The sequence below is a fragment of the Monodelphis domestica genome, chromosome 2, assembly GCF_027887165.1.
Source record: "Monodelphis domestica isolate mMonDom1 chromosome 2, mMonDom1.pri, whole genome shotgun sequence".
Lineage (NCBI taxonomy): Eukaryota > Metazoa > Chordata > Mammalia > Didelphimorphia > Didelphidae > Monodelphis > Monodelphis domestica.
In genome coordinates, this window is record NC_077228.1 from 228,774,117 (window position 1) to 228,792,702 (window position 18,586).

At 37.8% G+C, this 18,586-nt stretch overlaps 1 protein-coding gene and 1 long non-coding RNA gene across 3 annotated transcripts in view; one reads left to right on the top strand and one right to left on the bottom strand.

Moving 5' to 3' along the window:
- LOC103099346 (uncharacterized) overlaps positions 1 to 7,673 on the bottom strand; it is a 33,734-nt gene extending 26,061 nt beyond the window's left edge. Inside the window, exons 1-2 of the long non-coding RNA XR_462246.3 lie at positions 7,549 to 7,673; positions 6,329 to 6,396 (exon numbers count right to left, since the gene is read on the bottom strand). This is a non-coding gene — a long non-coding RNA (uncharacterized LOC103099346). The remainder of the gene's footprint in view (positions 1 to 6,328; positions 6,397 to 7,548) is intronic.
- A 55-nt stretch (positions 7,674 to 7,728) lies between these two features.
- On the top strand, positions 7,729 to 16,128 carry KPNA2 (karyopherin subunit alpha 2). Of its 2 annotated transcripts, none has more exons than XM_001379258.5 (11): positions 7,729 to 7,895; positions 9,753 to 9,861; positions 9,995 to 10,132; positions 12,002 to 12,090; positions 12,369 to 12,637; positions 13,007 to 13,101; positions 13,682 to 13,945; positions 14,290 to 14,523; positions 14,704 to 14,886; positions 14,975 to 15,124; positions 15,792 to 16,128. In XM_001379258.5, exons 1-11 carry the CDS (start codon positions 7,729 to 7,731, stop codon positions 15,879 to 15,881), a joined length of 1,788 nt encoding a protein of 595 aa, XP_001379295.5. In that variant the 3' UTR covers positions 15,882 to 16,128. The 2 variants fall into 2 exon arrangements, with proteins under 2 accessions (XP_001379295.5, XP_007482848.1); XM_007482786.3 differs by lacking the exon at positions 7,729 to 7,895 and adding an exon at positions 8,197 to 8,215.
- Positions 16,129 to 18,586: the final 2,458 nt, after the last annotated feature.

Genomic DNA, 18,586 nt, shown 5'->3' on the forward strand with positions numbered 1-18,586 from the left:
AAAATCAAGTTCTTGTATATGCAAAATACATATTAACTGAGAGGTCAAGAAAGTCTCCCAGAAGGAGCTGGTGATTGAGGTGAGCTTTGAAGGAAACTAAGGATTCTAAGAGTGGAGGAAATAAGGATCAAATTCTAGCCAAGGGGGAATACCATGCAAATATAGGAAAATATCATGTATGAGGAACAGAAAAAAAAGGAAGTAAGGTTTAATAATATTGTTAAGGGATTCTGGAGCCAAATTGTGAAGGGTTTTCCATAGCAAATAGAAAAGTTTGGGTTTGCTTGAAGACAGAAGTTGAGTTGAAGAAGGGAAGAACTTGGTCAGATTTATACTTTAGGAATTATTTCTTTTTGGCAAATGTGTGTAGGATAGATTGGAGAGATGAGGGGTTTATTATGAGTCTGTTCAATAGTCCAAGTGAGGGAGGCCTGAGCAGGAAACTGCCTGACCTTGGAAGTTCAGAACCATAAATATGCCAAGACCCCAGCAGCAGTAGGTACCAGATAAGAACTTAGAGGTCAGGCAGACCCCTGTAACATAAAAACGTCAAGGTACATACATACAATGTATGTAACAGATAAGGGCTGAAGGGAGCCATACATGCCAGCAGCATTCCAACAATGGTATGTAACAGATAAAGGACTGGAAGGGGGACCATACATGCTGGAGGGTATTTAAGGCCTAGCCTTTAGGAGGGAACTCGGAACTCTGTTGGCTGAATTTCCACTGGTGTGGGCCAGTTCAATAAACGGCCCTTTTGCTCAATTGCATTGTCTACGGGTCTTCCTTGGTGGTGGGCAAAAACCCGGACCCTAACACAAGCAAGAGGCAATGAGGGTGTAGACTGGTCATGTGAATGGAGAGAAGAGGACAAATGTGAGATATTCTGTGGAAGTAGAATTGAGAAGACTTGGTAACTGAGTAGAAGTATGAAGTAAATGAGAGTGAAGAAACAAAGATTAATTAGACTGAATCTATGAACCTGGGTGATTGGAGAAATGTGTTATCCTTGAAAGAAATAGGGAAATTTGGAAAAAGGATAGATTTGGGTGGAAATTTGTGTTTTGAATGTATTACTGCATTTAAGATGCTAGTGTGACATCCTGGCAGTTGACAGTGTAAAACTGGAAATTACCAAAGAGATCAGATCTGGGAATCATCTGCATAGTGATTATGATAGAACCCTTGGGATCTGATGAGGTCACCAAGTAAACCTAGAAAAGTTACAATATATACTCAACATTAATTGGAAGGATATGGATGATCTTTCATCTAAGATCATGCAGTAGTCAGATGAGTAAGATATTGTGTGGATGACACAATGCAGGTAATCCAGCCTATTTGAAGCATGTGCCAGGCAAGTTCAACCACTATCCAGGGCCACCATCTCCCTTTAGACCCTGATGGAGACAGCCTGGCCCTGAGCCCAAGAGCCTAGGGAAGGAAAAGGCAAAGGAATAAACATGGATTAAATTCTAACTGTATACCAAGCCTGTACTAAGTAAAAACAAAAAAATAGTCCTTGCTTTCAAGGACTTACAATCTAATGGAGGAGATAACATATAAATAATTATGTACATACAAGATATATAAAGGATATCTTGGAAGTAATCCAAAAGAGAAATCAATAGATTTAGAAGAAAGATTGGAGCTGGACATATAGATCTGAGTGTTCTCTACATAGTAAGTGAAACTTTGGGGAGCCATCATGTGATAGAAGGTAGAAGATGGAAGATGGAGAAGGGGACCCAGGACAGAGGCTTGGTGAATCCTCAAAATGAGATGAAAAGATATAGATGATGATACAGTAGAAAAGATTGAGAAGGAATGGTCAGACAGGCAAGGTTTTGTGTGAATGAGATGGCAGAGGCTGGGGTACAGACAAAGGCTAGATCAAGTCATTGAGAAGCAATCAATCAGACTGTTGAACAAATAAATATTTTATTAAATTCTTATTATGTACTAAGCTCTATGAAGTCTTGGGGATTCAAAAAATGAGAAATTTGGAAGAATGACCTAGGGGGCTGTGGCTGACAAAGGCAAGGATGAGAGATTTTATAAATGGATTTCAAAGGTTTTTAAATTGCATTTTTTTTCCAGGAATATTCAGCTACCCTTTAATTAAGAAGAGAAATCACCTAATTGTCATCTATGCTCTCTAATTTATTCAAATCTACACATCATATAAACTGGGGAAATGGAGGTGATAGAGGTTCTTGGCTGGCAGAGGGACCAGGAAAAATGAAGCAAGTTTTCGAGTGTTAAAATCAGACATAGAAAGAACCCAGAATCTTGATCAAGGGATTCTTAAGGGGGACAGAATCACCTAGTGTCCTGAGGAAGAGTAGCCAACCAAAGAGCTATGACTGAGACCACTGAAGTCCACTGGTGGTCTAAGCATACATAAAAGTAAAAGCTAGCAGTGGGAACCCAGGAAAACAAAGTCAGGACCAGAGACTAAGTACCCAATCTAAGAACTGAGAGCTTACAGAACCTAATCCTTGCATTAAATCACAATTTAGGAAATAAGGCTGGGGAAATGAATAAATATTGATGATAGAGAATTATGATGGAGCCTCTGAAGAGAATAATTCAAAATCCACATGCAAAGGCCTCAAAGCAAATCACAGATTTGCCACAAGCTCTTCTGAAATATCTGGAAGAAATGAACTAAAACTTTTTTTTTCAAATTATTTATTTTTACATGAGTTTATACTCTATCCCTTTCACTAACCATCACCACCACCTTTCATTAACTCTCATCATTAAAAATTCAGCAAAACAAATTCCCACATTGGTCTTTACCCCCAAAATGTATGTTTCTGTAGTCAATCTCCCTAGTTTCTGCTGAAACTTTCTTTTATTATTTATTTGAGGTGGAGTAATATTCTGATGAGGAACAGTTATGTGGCACAATGAATAGACATCTAGATCTGGAGTTGGGAAAACCTGAGTTCAAATCTGGCCTCAGATATGTATTAACTGTGGGACCTTGGGCAAGTCAAGTCACTTCATCCCATTTGCCTCAGTTTCCTCATCCATAAAATTATCTGGGGAAGGAAATAGCAAACTACTCCAGTGTCTTTGCCAAGAAAATCCCAAATGGGCTCATCAAGAGTTGGGCATAAACAAACAACAATATTCTATTATGTTCCTATGCCACAGTTTGTTTACTTATTATTTCCCAATAAGGCAGTCCCTGAGTTTCTATTTCTTGGAAAATTGGAACTACTACTTTGAAAAGAGCTGCTTATAAATGTTTTTGCACATAGTTTGTTGTTTTTTTCAGTTTGATATCTTTGGGGTATTGACCTAGTAGTGGTATAGCTAGGTAAAGGGGTATGCCCAATAACTTTTTGACCATAGTTCCAAATTGCTTTCTAGAATGCCTGGACTAGTCCACTACCCACAGTGCAGTAGTACACTTATTTTTCAGAAATTTTTCCTTTTTTCTCTTGCCATTCTGCTGGGTAAGAAGCAAAATCTCTGTTTCTTAAAAGAACATTTCTATAATTTTAATAATATAGAGCATTTTTTCATGCTTGTTGATGGTGTGGATTTCATCCTTTAAAAATTGCTTATTTGGGTAGCAGCTGGGTGGCTCAGTGGATTGAGAGCCAGGCTTCCAGAAGGGAAGTCCTGAGTTCAAATTTAGCCTCAGACACTTCTTAGCTGTGTTGACCCTGTGCCACTTAACCTCCATTGCCTGCCTAGCCCTTAACACACTTCTGCTTTGGAACCAATACACATTAGTGATTCTAATGAAGAAGGAAGGGGTTTTTTTAAAATTGCTTATTCATCTTTTGGCCGCTTTTCTTGAGTCATAGCTCTTAGTTTTATATTCCTAGCAATTCCTTATATATCTCATATGATTTTTATTAGAGAAATAGGCTTCAAAGTTTTTTCCCCCCATTTTTACTTCTTTTCTAATTTTACCTACATTAGCTTTCTTTGTGCCAAAACTTTCATATAATCAAAAATTTCCATTTTATCTTATGTGATCTTTTCTATTGCTGGTTTAGTAATTACCTCTTCCATTGAACATAGATTTGAATGGTAATTTCTTCCTTGCTTCTTTATGATTTGATAAATTTGACATTTAGATCATGTATCCATTTGGAATGTATATTAGAATATAGGATGTAGTATTTGTGGGGTTTTTCCTTAATGGACTTCCCTGACCAGCAGGGTCCCACAAGGGAAGGGGCTCACCTTTGTGATGGGACCCGAGGAGAGGTAGGAACCGAGAACCAGGGTGGAAATGAAAGACAGGACAAGTCAGTGATTGGATAGGGCAGGCAAACCCTATGATACTCCCTTTGATAGGAGAGTATGAGTACAAAGGAACACGAGGTGGATGAGGAGATTAAGATGGGAAATGCAGGCCGAGATGGTTATAGCCTCGGGGAAGGAGAAGGTCAAGAGGAGAGAGAGACATAGTCATTGAGGAGCCCAGTGGAGCTCCATGAAAGGGGAAAGGCCAAGAGGCAAGAGGAAGTTCATAGGTTTGCCTCTGAATTTAATCCTGTCCTGCTTGGGCGGTACTCCCAAGCCCGTAGTAACTACATCACAAAGTATAGACAATTAAGATTGGGTGGCAAGGTAGAGGGAACACCTTTGGGCGTGTAGATTCCAAACCGCGCTTTTCCGGGGAATTGAGTCCGAGCATGTTAATGAGTTTGTCTTAGCCAAGGGCCGCATGGCCAGTTCAAGGTTACATTCACAAGCCTCATTGGTATAACCTTATGCTTGGGGAGACAATTGCCATACAGTCATTTATATTTCATAGATGTGAATATGCTTGGGATGCTACAGTATTCATCCAAACCTAATTTCTGTCATACTGCTGTCCAGTTTTCCTGGCAGCTTTTGTTAAATAGTGAGTCTAAAGTAACAGTTTAAAAATGATCATATAAATGAAATAGGAGCTTTAGAGTTTAGGATGGGAAAAGAAACGGGAGTTTGAGAAGAAAGAATTAAAAGAATAAACAGCTTAATACAAGAGATATAAAATCTTAAGTAACTTGAAAATTAAATTTGATCAGACATATACCAGTGATTCTATGAGATAACAATAAATACTAAAACTTAATCAAGTCTGTAAAAATAGGGGGCAGCTGGGTAGCTCAGTGGATTGAAGACTAGAGATGGGAGGCCCTAGGTTCAAATCTGACCTCAGATACTTCCCAGCTGTGTGACCCTGGACAAGTCACTTAACCCCTTTGGCTAGCCCTTCCTTACCACTCTTCTGCCTTGGAACCAATACACAGGATTGATTCCAAGACAGAAGGTAAGGGTTTAAAAAAAAAAAAGGACTGAAAAATATCCAATCTCTGCCTCAGTTTCCTCAACTGTAAAATGAGGATGACAATAATAGCATTTACATTGCAGGTTTATTGTGAGAATCAAATGTGATACTTTTTTTTTAAGGCACTTAAAAGACTTAGTACATAAATGGCATTTTAAAAATGCTTGTCCCTTTTCATTTCTTATGCAATAGGTCTAGACTCTTGAGTATAAGTACGCTTGAAAGTTATCTGGGCAAGAATGATTTAGTCAAAATCCAGACTTATAATAATTCAATAAAATTTGTGTCCATAGTTGTGACATTTTCAAGTTTTCATGGATAGTAAAAGGCAGGGCTTGGGATTTTAACTAAGTCCTCTAACTTAAGCTCCAAGGCTTTCCCTTTCCCTTTTGAATTTGAGAATTTATTAGCAACAGAAAAAATTGCAGCATGAATTGATACAGTCTCATTATATTCTCTATCTTGTCTCTTGATCACTCTACTACAAAGTAGCATTGTGGGAGTCTGAGATAAAATGTTAAATATTAAAATAGTAACCTCCTTTGCTTAAATAATATTTTATATATTGACCTTTGAGGTGGCTAACATAAACAAAATTAACAAGGTTGCAATCCCTTTTTATCAGATTTTTCATTCACAATATGCTCTGTGCACACAACAACTGTGTGAGAACTTGGTCTCTTGTTGGTAACTTAAACCCTTTCATTGGTTTGAAAATTAGGAAAAAATGGGTTGAAATGGTAATTGGACTCCACTATAGTCATATAAATCAATATAAAATGCTATTTAAGATGTTAATTTTCAAATGAATTATTTTAAAACTTAATTACTTATATGGCAAATATCAATAGACACAACCCCAGTAAAAGCTTTTGAGAACTTAGAATCCAAAGGGTCCTCAGATCAAGTTGATTTGGATTTAACTTGTGATATACAGGCAAGTATCCTGCATTCACCTAGGGAACTCCTTGGTGAGGTAACTTGTATCACTTCAGCAATTTACAATCTTAAAGGTACCTAGATCACTGAGAGGTTAAGTGATTTGTTTGGGGGTCTTCTGGCTTCTAGGTCGACTTTTTATCCACCTGAAAAATTAAGAATGTAAGAAATGTTTTAGATTAGATGGCCACCGAGATGCCAAAGGAAAAAAAAGGAAAAAAAAAGAAATGGAGAGCCAAGAGAGTAGGGTAAGGTAAATCCACAGAGGAGATAATATCTAGGAGAGGGTGGATGAATGTAGAGACATTGGTCACCTCTCTATTGGGTAATAACTCACTTAGCCAGGGAACCCATTCTACTTTTCCTATGACTGTTAGGATTTTCTTTATAGTCTTAAGTAAAATGGTTAAGATAATTGCCTTGCTCTGTTTTGGCTTTGGAAGATCAATCAAGAACAGTTTTCAGATTATGGTTTTTGAGTTCCAAAAGCCCTTAAAGAGGTTCCTCGAAGTCAAAACTTTTCATATTAAGACATTTTCCTGTTAAAATACTTTTCCCTTTTCCTATGTATTTGTGCGAGGCTGGGATAATATGATGTAAAAGACATAATAGAGAGGCAGATGAGAATCTAGCTGTCTGCAATTAAGCCAGCCATTAAAGGGATTCACAACATCTGGTAGCGTAACTATACTACTCTTCTCTAAAAACGTATGGGAAGTTATTTTTCACTTAAAGAATGCTATTTGTTAACATGTTTATTTTAAAATTATTTTAAAACTTAACTTCTGGTGTGGTTAATATCAAAAGATAATTCCAGTAAAACGCTTTTGGTTGTCCTTTGAGAACTTAAGAGTGGGAAAGGGTCCCAAGATCAAAAAGTTTCAGGATCCCTGAAACACACTCATGATGCATCACAGCATTCTTTGATGCTGCCAAAACTACAAATTACAGATTTTCTAGAACAAACAAAAGTTCCAACTCTCATACAGTCTCAAAGACAGCCTCCCTGGAGCCCATAGCAGGTGGAAAAGAATTACTCTTTGCTCATATAACATGGTTAAAAAATTTTTTTCTTTGCCTGTTTTTTGCCTTTGTATCCCCCAGTGTTTGGCACAGCTCCTGGCACAAAGCAGGAACTTAAGAACTGCTTGTTGATTTCACTCAACAATTGTGCGGTTCCCAAGAACGATGACAACGCACAAATCTCATACAGCCCAAAAATTAGGGTGGCAGCTCATATAAACATGTAAAGAGATAATTAAAAAAAAAAAAGATAATACATATATACATAAAGGTACCAAGCGTGGCTGCGAAGCATTCTGGGATGAATACGCACTTTGCTCTTCTCGCATCTCACGAGAATTCCTCCCCTCTCCACTCCCTGGCCCTCTCGCTCTACTCCCTAAGCCGACTCCATCTTGGGACTACCCAGCAGCGTGTTTTTCAAATCCACCAATGGCCTCGTTGCTTGGACTCGAATGAGCCAATCGGAGCTCTGGGCCGCCGGGAAATTTAAATCGCGCCGGAGGGCCTCACGCGCCACACGGCTTTCGGGGCTGAGCTGTAGTGGCTGCTGCAAGTCAAACCGTGACGCAGCTGCAACCTCCTCCCGTTACCCCTCCGGGGCCCGGCGACCTCCTGCAAAGTGAGTTTTTTGTCTCTTTGTCGGCGAGACAGTTAGCTAGGCCGCCTGGAAACGGTTGGTTCCAAGGCCAGCGGGAAGGAGAGAGGGAGGGTTGCGGGATTATCTCCTGTTGCTGTCCAGGCCCTCGTGGGGGAGGGCCGATCCGGGGCTGTGGGCCGCACTCGGGCGCTTCCCGGAGGTGGCATCGGCGGCTGCGTTCCTGGACCCGGTTTCCCTGAGCCACTCTGTCGAGGCCGGCCGGTGGCAGCGAAGGTCTAAGACCAGCCTCGATTACCTCAACCGCTACCCACGCTCGGGCTGCCGTGTGCCGGGTGGGGGAGGTGAGGCCGAGTTTATTTGTTTGGGGGGGGGGGCAGGTACACCCACGTTGGAGAGGAGTGGACTTCCCGCGACCCGGCCCAAGTGGGCCTTGTTCTTTCCTCCTCCCCCAGACCTTTGGGGCCCACAAGATGGGCCGACCCCTACCCCCACCCCAACCGGCAGTCCCGGCCCAGACCCAATCAGTAGGAGCTACTTGGGTCTTTTGTGTCTAGGGGATGTCGCCTCTCCCGAGCTTCCTCTTGACGAGCGTCCTCAGGACGCTCACGACTCCTGGTCCTTGGGAACTGTCGAGGGAATGGGAGGCAGGGAAGAGAAATGAGGGAGAGGGGATAAACCGGGAGGGGAGGGCAGGGCAGAGCTCCCGAATTTTTTCCAACTAGCACCCAGTTTAGGGAAGGGTCTGAAGTGCTAACTTTGCCTTCTGCCTGCCTTCCGCCCAGGGTGTAGAGTCGGTGTGAGTTTAATGAGGTTATGTCAGTTGCCTGACACCCAAAGGCACTTTACACTCTCCACTCTGGGACGCAATTCTTTGTGCATATAGTAAGCGCTTAATAAATATAGGCTTCGCCCCCATTCCCGAAAAGGAGCTCTTCCCCACACCTCGCTGCAGCTTTTTCGTTTCCTTGGCTAAAAATCCCACCTTAAAGGGATCTTTCTTGCCTTCCTCCTAAAAATGATCTCCCATTTCTGTACTTAACACTGTATTTAATGTGGTTATTTATTGTTTTCTCATTAGGATGTGAATTCCTTGAGGGCAGGGATGGTATTTTTCCCTTTTTAATATCCATAGCGCTTAGCAAACTGGCACATAGTAAATTGCTGGAGTAATAATTGATAGGGAGATTGAATCAGGTAGGTCTTGATTATAACTGCTTACACCTCTGTTTATGCTGTTAGGATGTGAGGGGAATCCAAGAACTGACTATCTTTGTTTTTTTAGGAAATGCTAGGTATTAAAATTTTTCTCATCTACCCCATTAAGAACAAATTGATGCTTGTCAACTTGTTGAATTGTTTTAAAAATTAAATTTAAAATGTCATTTGTCATAACAAGAAATAAAATTAAGAAAATTTTACTACTATGTTATAACTACTTAAAGGGGTTAGACTATTATTTTGTTGTAAGGGACCAAATAGAAATTTAAAATTAACACCTTGCAGTCAGTTTATTAAGAGGAAAGAACTGTGCTAGGTAGGCATTGAGCTAATCTGTGCTTAATATAGATTACTTTGCTGTGAACTTGGAGTACTTTTTAGTTAAACACATACAGTTGATCTAATATGCTGTGGTTCCCTATTGAGTGGTACATCCATTATCTGGTAGGCACCTACTGTGTGCTAGGCACTGAGGATATAAGTACCCAAAAAATGAAACTGGCTCACAGAAATATTCATAATTAATACATATGCTATTGTAGTAATTTGGGAATTTGTTAATGTTGATTTTTTATTGATTAGATAGAATTACTATTTAGCACAGTGATGTTTGGTAGGATTCTTTATAAGACATTGAAATGTTATTTTTGTTTGTTTCAGTTCCTTCCTTGCCTTCCCAGTGTTGAACACAACCATGTCCACCAATGAAAATGCTAACTCACCAGCTGCCCGCCTTAATAGGTTTAAGAACAAAGGGAAAGACAGCACTGTGAGTAACCTTCATCTTGTTACTTTTCTAGATAATTTTGTAAAGGGGGAGGATGCTAGAGAGAACTTAAGAAATTAAGAGGATAGTTGTGGATTTAAAAAGGAAAAAAACTTTGATTTTATCTTTCCCCAAGGAAATGAGGCGCCGGCGTATTGAAGTCAATGTAGAACTGAGGAAAGCTAAGAAAGATGACCAGATGCTGAAAAGAAGAAATGTCAGCACTTTTCCTGATGATGCTACTTCTCCTCTGCAAGAAAACAGAAATAATCAGGTAAATTCTCAGTTCCTAAGTTCCAGTCGTTTTGCAGATGATTATATGATTTTTATTCTTTGGAGTGATGTTCTGTAAATCTTCATAAAAGACTTATGCCCCATATAAACTAGTTATGATTTTCATCAAACTTACCTATTTTTCACTGCTTTGAGCAGTGACAGTATTATAGTATCAGAGTGATGTCAAACAACCTTTAAATTTTAAAACCTTTAAAACCTAAAAATTTGTCACTCCCCTAATATTTCCATTGCCCTACTGTTGGGGGTACAACAAGTTTGGACAGTCTTGTTCAAATTAAAATACATTGCCTATCACCTATCCCCATCCCCATTCTCTTCATGCTATCCATGAATTGTCAGAATGGTAGTTGTAATTTCTTTGAGCTTATGGGAACTGAACCATATTCAAATGTACTTGATGTGTATCTTCACTAAGGGATAGATTGTAAACTATGGTTGAGAACCATATGCATGCAAATTTGAACTGTTGATCATTAAGTCCTGAGAAAAAATTCCACTCAGCAATATTGAGGAAACTAGAAATCAGTGTCTCCAAAATGTGAATGGGGGCAGCTGGGTGGCTCAGTGGATTGAGAGCCAGGTTTAGGCTTAGAGATGAGAGATCCTAGGCTCAAATCTGGCCTCAAACACTTCCTAGCTGTGTGACTCCTGAGCAAGTCACTTAATCCCCATTGACTAGCTTTACCGCTCTTTTGCCTTTGAACCAATACATAGAAGGTAAGGGTTATTAAAAAATACATGGGCACAGAACAATGTGGAAATGAATTGAAATCTTAGCAAGCTATGGCCAAAAATGAAAAGTGTATCGGTTTATGTTGGTTTTAAACTGTTCACTTGAACTCTCAAGTCACTTAACCCTAATTGCTTAGTTCTTATCCCTCTTCTGGCTACGAACCATTACTTGGTATCAGTTCTGAAACAGAAGGTAGGAGCTTAATAAATATGGAAACTGTTAGAATAGTAAAATAAAAGGGCAGCTAGGTGACCCAGTGACTAGAATACTATAAGCTTGGAACTACTAGGAAAGTTGTGGGTTCAAATTTGGCCTTAAACACAGTGTCACCTGGACAAGTCGCTTAATCATGTGCACTTCAGTTCCACATCTGTAAAATGAGCTGGAGAAGGAAATGACAGAACACTCCAACATTTTTTGCCATGAAAACTGCAAATGAATTAAGAGTTAGACCCAATTGAAGCATCAAATAAAAGCATAAATACTCTGAATCAGAAAGGGGGGAAGCCTAGAAAATCTTCCATCAACAGTACTGGTATTAAAAAAGCCATTCTTCAATAGAAAATTCATAATAACCTGGTGAGAAGTTCAAAAATACCATTAAATTAAAAGTCAATTCACTGCTACCTTGACTAGTGAAAATGGTAAATTGCTTGTGGGGTTATGAATGAGTAGCCTTTTTGGAAAGCAGTATTACAATTAGTAGTCCTTTAAACAGTTGATTTGTAGGATGGAGGTTTCTTCCCTGCAACTCTTATCTTGTAATCGCAAAAAAACTAGAAATATTCTAGACATTGCCTGGTGAACAACTGAATAAATGGAATAGTTTATATAATAGTGAATTTAAAAGACATATAAATGTATTTGAAGTAATTTGGGAGTGAAGAAAATCAAAACAATATACACAGAGTATACTTAATATTAGAATAATATAATAGAACAATAAAAGGATACCATGTTTTAAGGTATGATTAAATATTAGTAAATTATCATTTCCAGTCATTTGAAATAATCTAGTTAAATCTTGATCAGTTTTTTTTGGTCCTTTTATTTTGGATACTTCTGCTTATGATGAAAGCTAAATTATGATTGCTCAAATTATCTCTTTTGAAGGGCTCTGCACTTTGGTCTGTTGAAGAAATTGTCAAAGGCATAAATAGTAATAATCTAGAAGTTCAACTTCAAGCTACCCAAGCTGCTAGGTAAGTATTGTTTATTAGGAGGAAGAATGGAAAAAATTAGGTATTTAATGTCTCTTTAAAAAGCAATAACTTAAAAGTTTAAATAAGTTATATATAGCCTTAGCATAATACTGGGCACAATCCAAATTCTCAAACTTTAAAAGAATTTGTGATTTTTTAATTGATCTGATAAAAAGAATATGCTGTTGCTTTCTTTTTTTTTCTTTTTTTTTGGGAGTATTTAAAATTGAGGGCTGCATTTCAGACTCTTTGTAATGCATGTGTTTTTACCTTTTTAGGAAACTCCTTTCTAGGGAAAAACAGCCTCCCATAGATCAAATAATTGAGGCTGGTATGATTCCAAAGCTTGTAGGCTTCTTGGGTAGGACAGACTGTAATCCTATTCAATTTGAATCTGCTTGGGCACTTACTAACATTGCTTCTGGGACATCAGACCAAACCAAGGCTGTGGTAGATGGAGGAGCTATACCTGCGTTCATTGCCCTATTGGCCTCTCCCCAGGCTCACATCAGTGAACAGGCAGTGTGGGCTCTGGGAAACATTGCAGGTATGTGAATTATGGAACTATTTTTGGTTTGATTTATCTAATAGCAAATAGAATTTGAGTAGAGGGATGATGATAGTTGCTGAGGTTTTAGGCTAAAAGTCCCTAAAATTTACTAAAACATAATTACTGCAATCTTTCTAAAAGGAAAATGAGTACTATAGATCAGTTTGAAGAATAATTTACCTGGAACATAAAACCCAACCTTAATAGGCTTCAAATAGGTTTTTAAAAAAATACTCTGAGTGATACCTTTGTTGCAAAGAAAAATAAACATGAACTTTGTAAGAGTCAGTTGTATGTGCAGTGGATTTGTTGATTCTTCAATTTTCTATTACCATTGGAGATGACGGTTAACATTTATTTTTCCAGGTGATGGTTCAGCCTATAGAGACTTAGTAATCAAATATGGTGCAATAGACCCCCTTCTAGCTCTGCTTGCGGTTCCTGATATATCATCATTAGCAGTAAGTTAATTAAACCATTTTCTTTAGTAACGAAACAGTTTTTAACTAGGCATTTAAGATTTTTAAGTTTGGAGTTCTACCTTTGTAGCCTTATGTTATACTTAATCTCTCTTTAAGCTTTGTTTCAGTCAGAGTGGATTTGTACTTGTCCCTAATCTCAAGTGTCAAGACCAATCTCATCTTACTTCCCCCTATGATGTCCTCTGCATCTTCAGCTCTTTTTTGTTGACATTCGATACATTGTAGTTATTGTTAAATATATGAAAATCATCATTTGTGTGTCTTGACCCCTAGATCTGTGTGAAGACAAGTACTATCGTGGACTCTTGGCAGTCTGATGAAGCCTATGGGCTCCTCAGAATGTTTTTAAATGCATAAAAATACATAGGATTACAAGAGAAACATTATTTTGACATAAAAATGTGATCACTGCCTCTGCCTGCTATACATCCCTCCTCAAATGAGTTACATTTTAACTTTAGGATAAAAGTCTAGATACTTAGTCTGATGACTTGCATGCATTAGATGCTTAATTGTTTGAATTGGATTGAATGTGGATTTTTTTTTTTCCATTTTTCAGTGTGGTTACTTAAGAAATCTTACTTGGACACTTTCAAATCTTTGTCGTAACAAGAATCCTGCTCCCCCAATAGAAGCTATCGAGCAAATTCTTCCTACCTTAGTTCGTCTTTTGCATCATGATGATCCAGAAGTTCTGGCAGATACCTGTTGGGCCATTTCCTACCTTACAGATGGCTCAAATGACAGAATTGAAGTGGTTGTGAAAACTGGAGTTGTCCCACAGTTAGTGAAACTTCTAGGATCTGGTGAATTGCCAATTGTGGTAGGAATTTTTTTTTTAACGTTTTAGAAGACAAAGTATCTTAACCTTATATTTCAATGTTATACTAAAGAATGCTGCTTTCCAGTGTTTGTGGCTAATTTTCTTGATAATATGTGTCATAATTTGTACTAGTTACTTTCTTGTATAACATAAGGACATAGTATTTTTTAATTGTTGCAAATTTTATACCACCTTTATGGGACTGCTCTCTAAGCCTCGTGTACATTAGGATGGATACTTAGCTATTAGATTGCAGAAACACAAAAATGAAGGAATGCAAAGTTTTTCTTATACTGTTATTGATAGTAATAACTATTTAAATTAATATATAATTTCCTTTTCAGACTCCTTCCCTACGGGCTATAGGAAACATTGTCACTGGGACAGATGAACAAACTCAGATTGTAATAGATTCAGGAGCTCTTGCTGTCTTTCCTAGCCTGCTTACTCACCCCAAAACCAATATCCAAAAGGAGGCTGCATGGACCATGTCAAACATCACGGCTGGCCGTCAGGACCAAATACAGCAAGTTGTGAATCATGGATTAGTTCCCTACTTGGTTGGAATTCTGTCAAAGGTATCCAAATAGAAGAAATGCTTTTGTGTTCAATGTTAACCTCCTGAGATAACTTAATTGCTTTGATCAATTTAGAAAGTACATTGCTAACTACCCTCAAAATATTCTGTTAACTACCAACTTATGTTAACTGATCTACTAATGATTTAAATAATTGATATGTGTTTGCACGTTGAACAGGGAGACTTTAAGTCACAGAAAGAAGCTGTATGGGCTGTCACAAACTACACCAGTGGTGGAACAATTGAACAGATTGTATATCTTGTTCAAAATGGAATTCTGGAACCCTTAATCAACCTCTTATCTGCAAAAGACAGCAAAATTGTCCTGGTTATTTTGGATGCAATTTCAAATATTTTTCTGGTAAGTCTGTGGCTATTATAAACTCCATTTGCTATTTTGTGTAATTGGTTTCCACACATGTGATTAATCTGTGGCAATGGATTCTTAGGCTGCTGAAAAATTAAATGAAACTGAAAAACTGTGTATTCTAATTGAAGAATGTGGAGGATTAGACAGAATTGAAGCACTCCAGTCCCATGAAAATGAAATGGTATATAAGGCTTCTTCAAGCTTAATTGAAAAGTATTTCTCTGCAGAGGTGAGTATTAGATGAAAAATAAACCATTGTTCAATTTGGCAAATTTTGCATGTGATTTTCTTTTTTAATGTGCATTGAAATTAGCTAAGGGGATATCTAGATTGTTTCTGTTTATACCTGAAGAAGGAAAATGCAAATCATTGACACCTTTTGTGCAATTTTAATTAGCTGACACTGAACGATAAACTTGCCCTAAATTTCACATAGCTAGTTTGCTGGGGACAATACTTAAACATAAATCTTAATGTTTCCCAAAATGGACTAGTGGTCTAATAACTTATTAGGAGTAATCAAGAAAATCCTTGTTTTACTAGAAGTATTAATTCATTCAATAAGTTAAAATACAGAAAGTTGGACTTAGTAGTATACTCTAATTCCAACATGTACCTAAGAAATTGACCTGATACTCCTTTGGGTTATCCTGTTTTAATTATCTTTTATGAAAGTGTTTCACTTGAGAATTGGGGATTAAATACAAAATGGGTAATTTCATCCTCATCAAAACAGCATAAAAGAAATACATAAAGGTAGATCAATTGTGTTTTTTTAATTTGTTAAAGCTATCCTGTAAACAAAGGGGAACCTCAGTTAAAAGTTGTAGATAAAGCATCCACATTAGACTGAAAAAGCTTATTGCCCAACAAGTATTTTTGTATTCTTTCTATAGGAAGAAGATCAAAATGTTGTACCAGAATCTACCTCTGATGGCTATACTTTCCAGATTCAAGATGGCGCACCTGGGACCTTTAACTTTTAGATTTTACAGTCAAACCTTCAAGTCTTGTATGCCTTGTTGTTCTTGGTATAATTTTGTCTTACTGTCTCTCCACTAAGATCTTTTTTTTTAAATGTGACTTTTAATGTAGCACTAAAGCATACTTGAACAGTTTGAACTGTGTATATACTGTATGAAACCTCTATCCTCAATAGGGTTCTTATTTCTATGTGGAATTTCTGTCTTGCAGTGTCCTGTAAATAAAAACTTAATTCCACACTTTGCCTTACCTCAGCCTGCCTAATTTATCACATTTTAAATGGGTGCTACCTTGTAGTCCAAGAAAAGTGGGAGATTCTATTCCAAGTGTTGATTCTTTTCCAAGGATCTGTGATTTTGTATGTGGTTATTTCCTCCATAGATGGAGTTTGTAACCTGAAGAATGTAGTTTTTAAAGAGTTGCTTTGGCTTAAAATACATGACTTTGTGGCTGGCCCACTACAGACTTCTCTAAACTAGGCTGCAGGTCTTAAGACTAGCTATTATCACTAGGCCAGGTGATCACCCTAAACCAACTTGTAGAAAATATAGCAGAACCTGCGTTTTATTAATAATAGCCTTTGTCAACTCAATATGATAATAGATTCAAACTTCAGTGGAAGATGTTTGTGTTTCTATTCTTGATTATTGTACTTTAGTAAATAAACAATTTCTAATGTGAGAAACTTAGCATTTTAAAGTTCATTTTAACTACTTTTTTCTTTTCCTTCCTCTAAATTTCCTTTCAATTTTGTTTTATTGTCTCTCAATCTAAACACTCTTGGTGTTAAACTGCGATAGATAAAAACTTAATGTCCTTTCTATACATTCATTTGATCAAAGGCCTTTTAGCCTTCATAAAAATGTGAAATTTATCTAGAACATTTCACCTAAATTTTGATGTTAACCACCTTTTGGTGATAAGACATAGTAAATCTTGAAATGTTCCTGATTACTTTTTCCATTTGTTGCACTAACCTCCTTTGTCATCTGGATTTCTCACCTAGCTGACCTCTATTCCTCAACCTTCACCTTGCTACAAATATTCTTTAACTATGACTGGAAAAGGCAGTACAGTTCAAGGGGAAAATTTGCTTAGATTCCTTGGGAATCATAGGTCTGTCACTTCATATACCTGTGTGACCTTCAAACAAGTCATTTAATCTGTATACTGAAGTTAATTCATTTGTAGAATGAAAGGGCTTAGGGTATAAGTTCTCAGCTATTGAAACAAATTAATGGGTTTTGGTTTTTTTACTAAAAATGTTAAATTGCTTCCATTTTCATATCCTATCAAAAATTACATTAATGGGCAAAATCCCAAATACCCAAGTCAGTTTGGAAATTTTATGGTGGTTTAATATAAAGGGAGGAATTCAGAAGAGAGCGGGAAAGGGTATAGGATTTCTCCCACCTGGCCTGTGCCAGGGGAAGTTCAAAGACCTCCACCACAAGGTCTTTTTGGAAGATTAGAGGCTTTCCTAAGAGATTAGTGTTTTTGGAAGGTAAAGGAGAAAAGGATCAGCCTAAACTCACCTGAATCTAGTTACTACACTTCCCCAGTAGTGTTACAAGGACCAAACCCAGACAATAGCTGCTACCATGCCAAGATGCCAAGACACTCAGCATGCTACCACCTGCCACCTCTCCACAAAAAGAGCCCGGAGAGAGGAACTGATGCAAAATATATAAACTTTTTTTACATCACTTCCTACATCTGACATGTACCACTGGTAGCTTAAGCTTGACTTAGGACAACCCAGGGAGTCTGTCAATTGATTCTGATATGTCATTTGCTAGCACCTGTCTGTTATAGGCCATCCTTCTCAATACTTAATCCTTAAGTAGGGGTGTAGACATTCCTGTTTTCTTAGACTAAGCAGTGTGGAGTAAATCTAAACTTCACACTAGGCAATGGGGGTTTAAATGACTTGCCCAGGGTCATCCAACTAGGAAGTGTGCATCTAGATTTGAATCCAGGACTTCCCATCCCTAGCCTACCTTTCTAGCCACTGAACCACCTTGCTACCTAGTTTCTGACACTTGTAAAGCAAACCTCCCTCATCATATTGGTGTAGGACTTAATTCAAATAGTGGATCAACTAGCCCTAACGCAGCATAGCATCTCAGAACTCCAAGTTAAAAGAGATCCACTACCACCCCTATCTCCCCAGTAATGCCCTACCACATCTGCTTGCTTTAGGAGGCTTTAATTTTTTTTATTTACTGTTTTGGTAGTCTGGTGAAGCTTATAGACCCTTTTTGAAATAATGTCAAATACATACAATTAGAAAGGAAATTAGTTGTATAGGATGATTGTGGACTTTCTCAAAATAAAAAGCATCCATAAACTACAACCACAAAAGACTATAGAAATTATTAAAGTAGTTGATCACCTTTAGCCCTGTTGCAGCTCAATCACCAACCTTTATCCTCAGTTGTAGACATTGGCCACTGATTGACACTTTTTCTTTATTATAGTTATGAAAAAAAAATCCAACTAAAAGCAAGAACCCTCTGAGACCACAGGAATAATATAAAGTGAAAGGACTGAATTAGACCTTTGGGGTCATTTCTAATTCTAAATAACCTTATAAGTGCTAAGACTGGAGGCAAAGGTGCAGAAAAAACTTGGAAGGATTATATGTTATCATACAGTTTAGAACTGGAAGTCTTAGTTCAGTTGAGTGTGTATATATATAATCTAT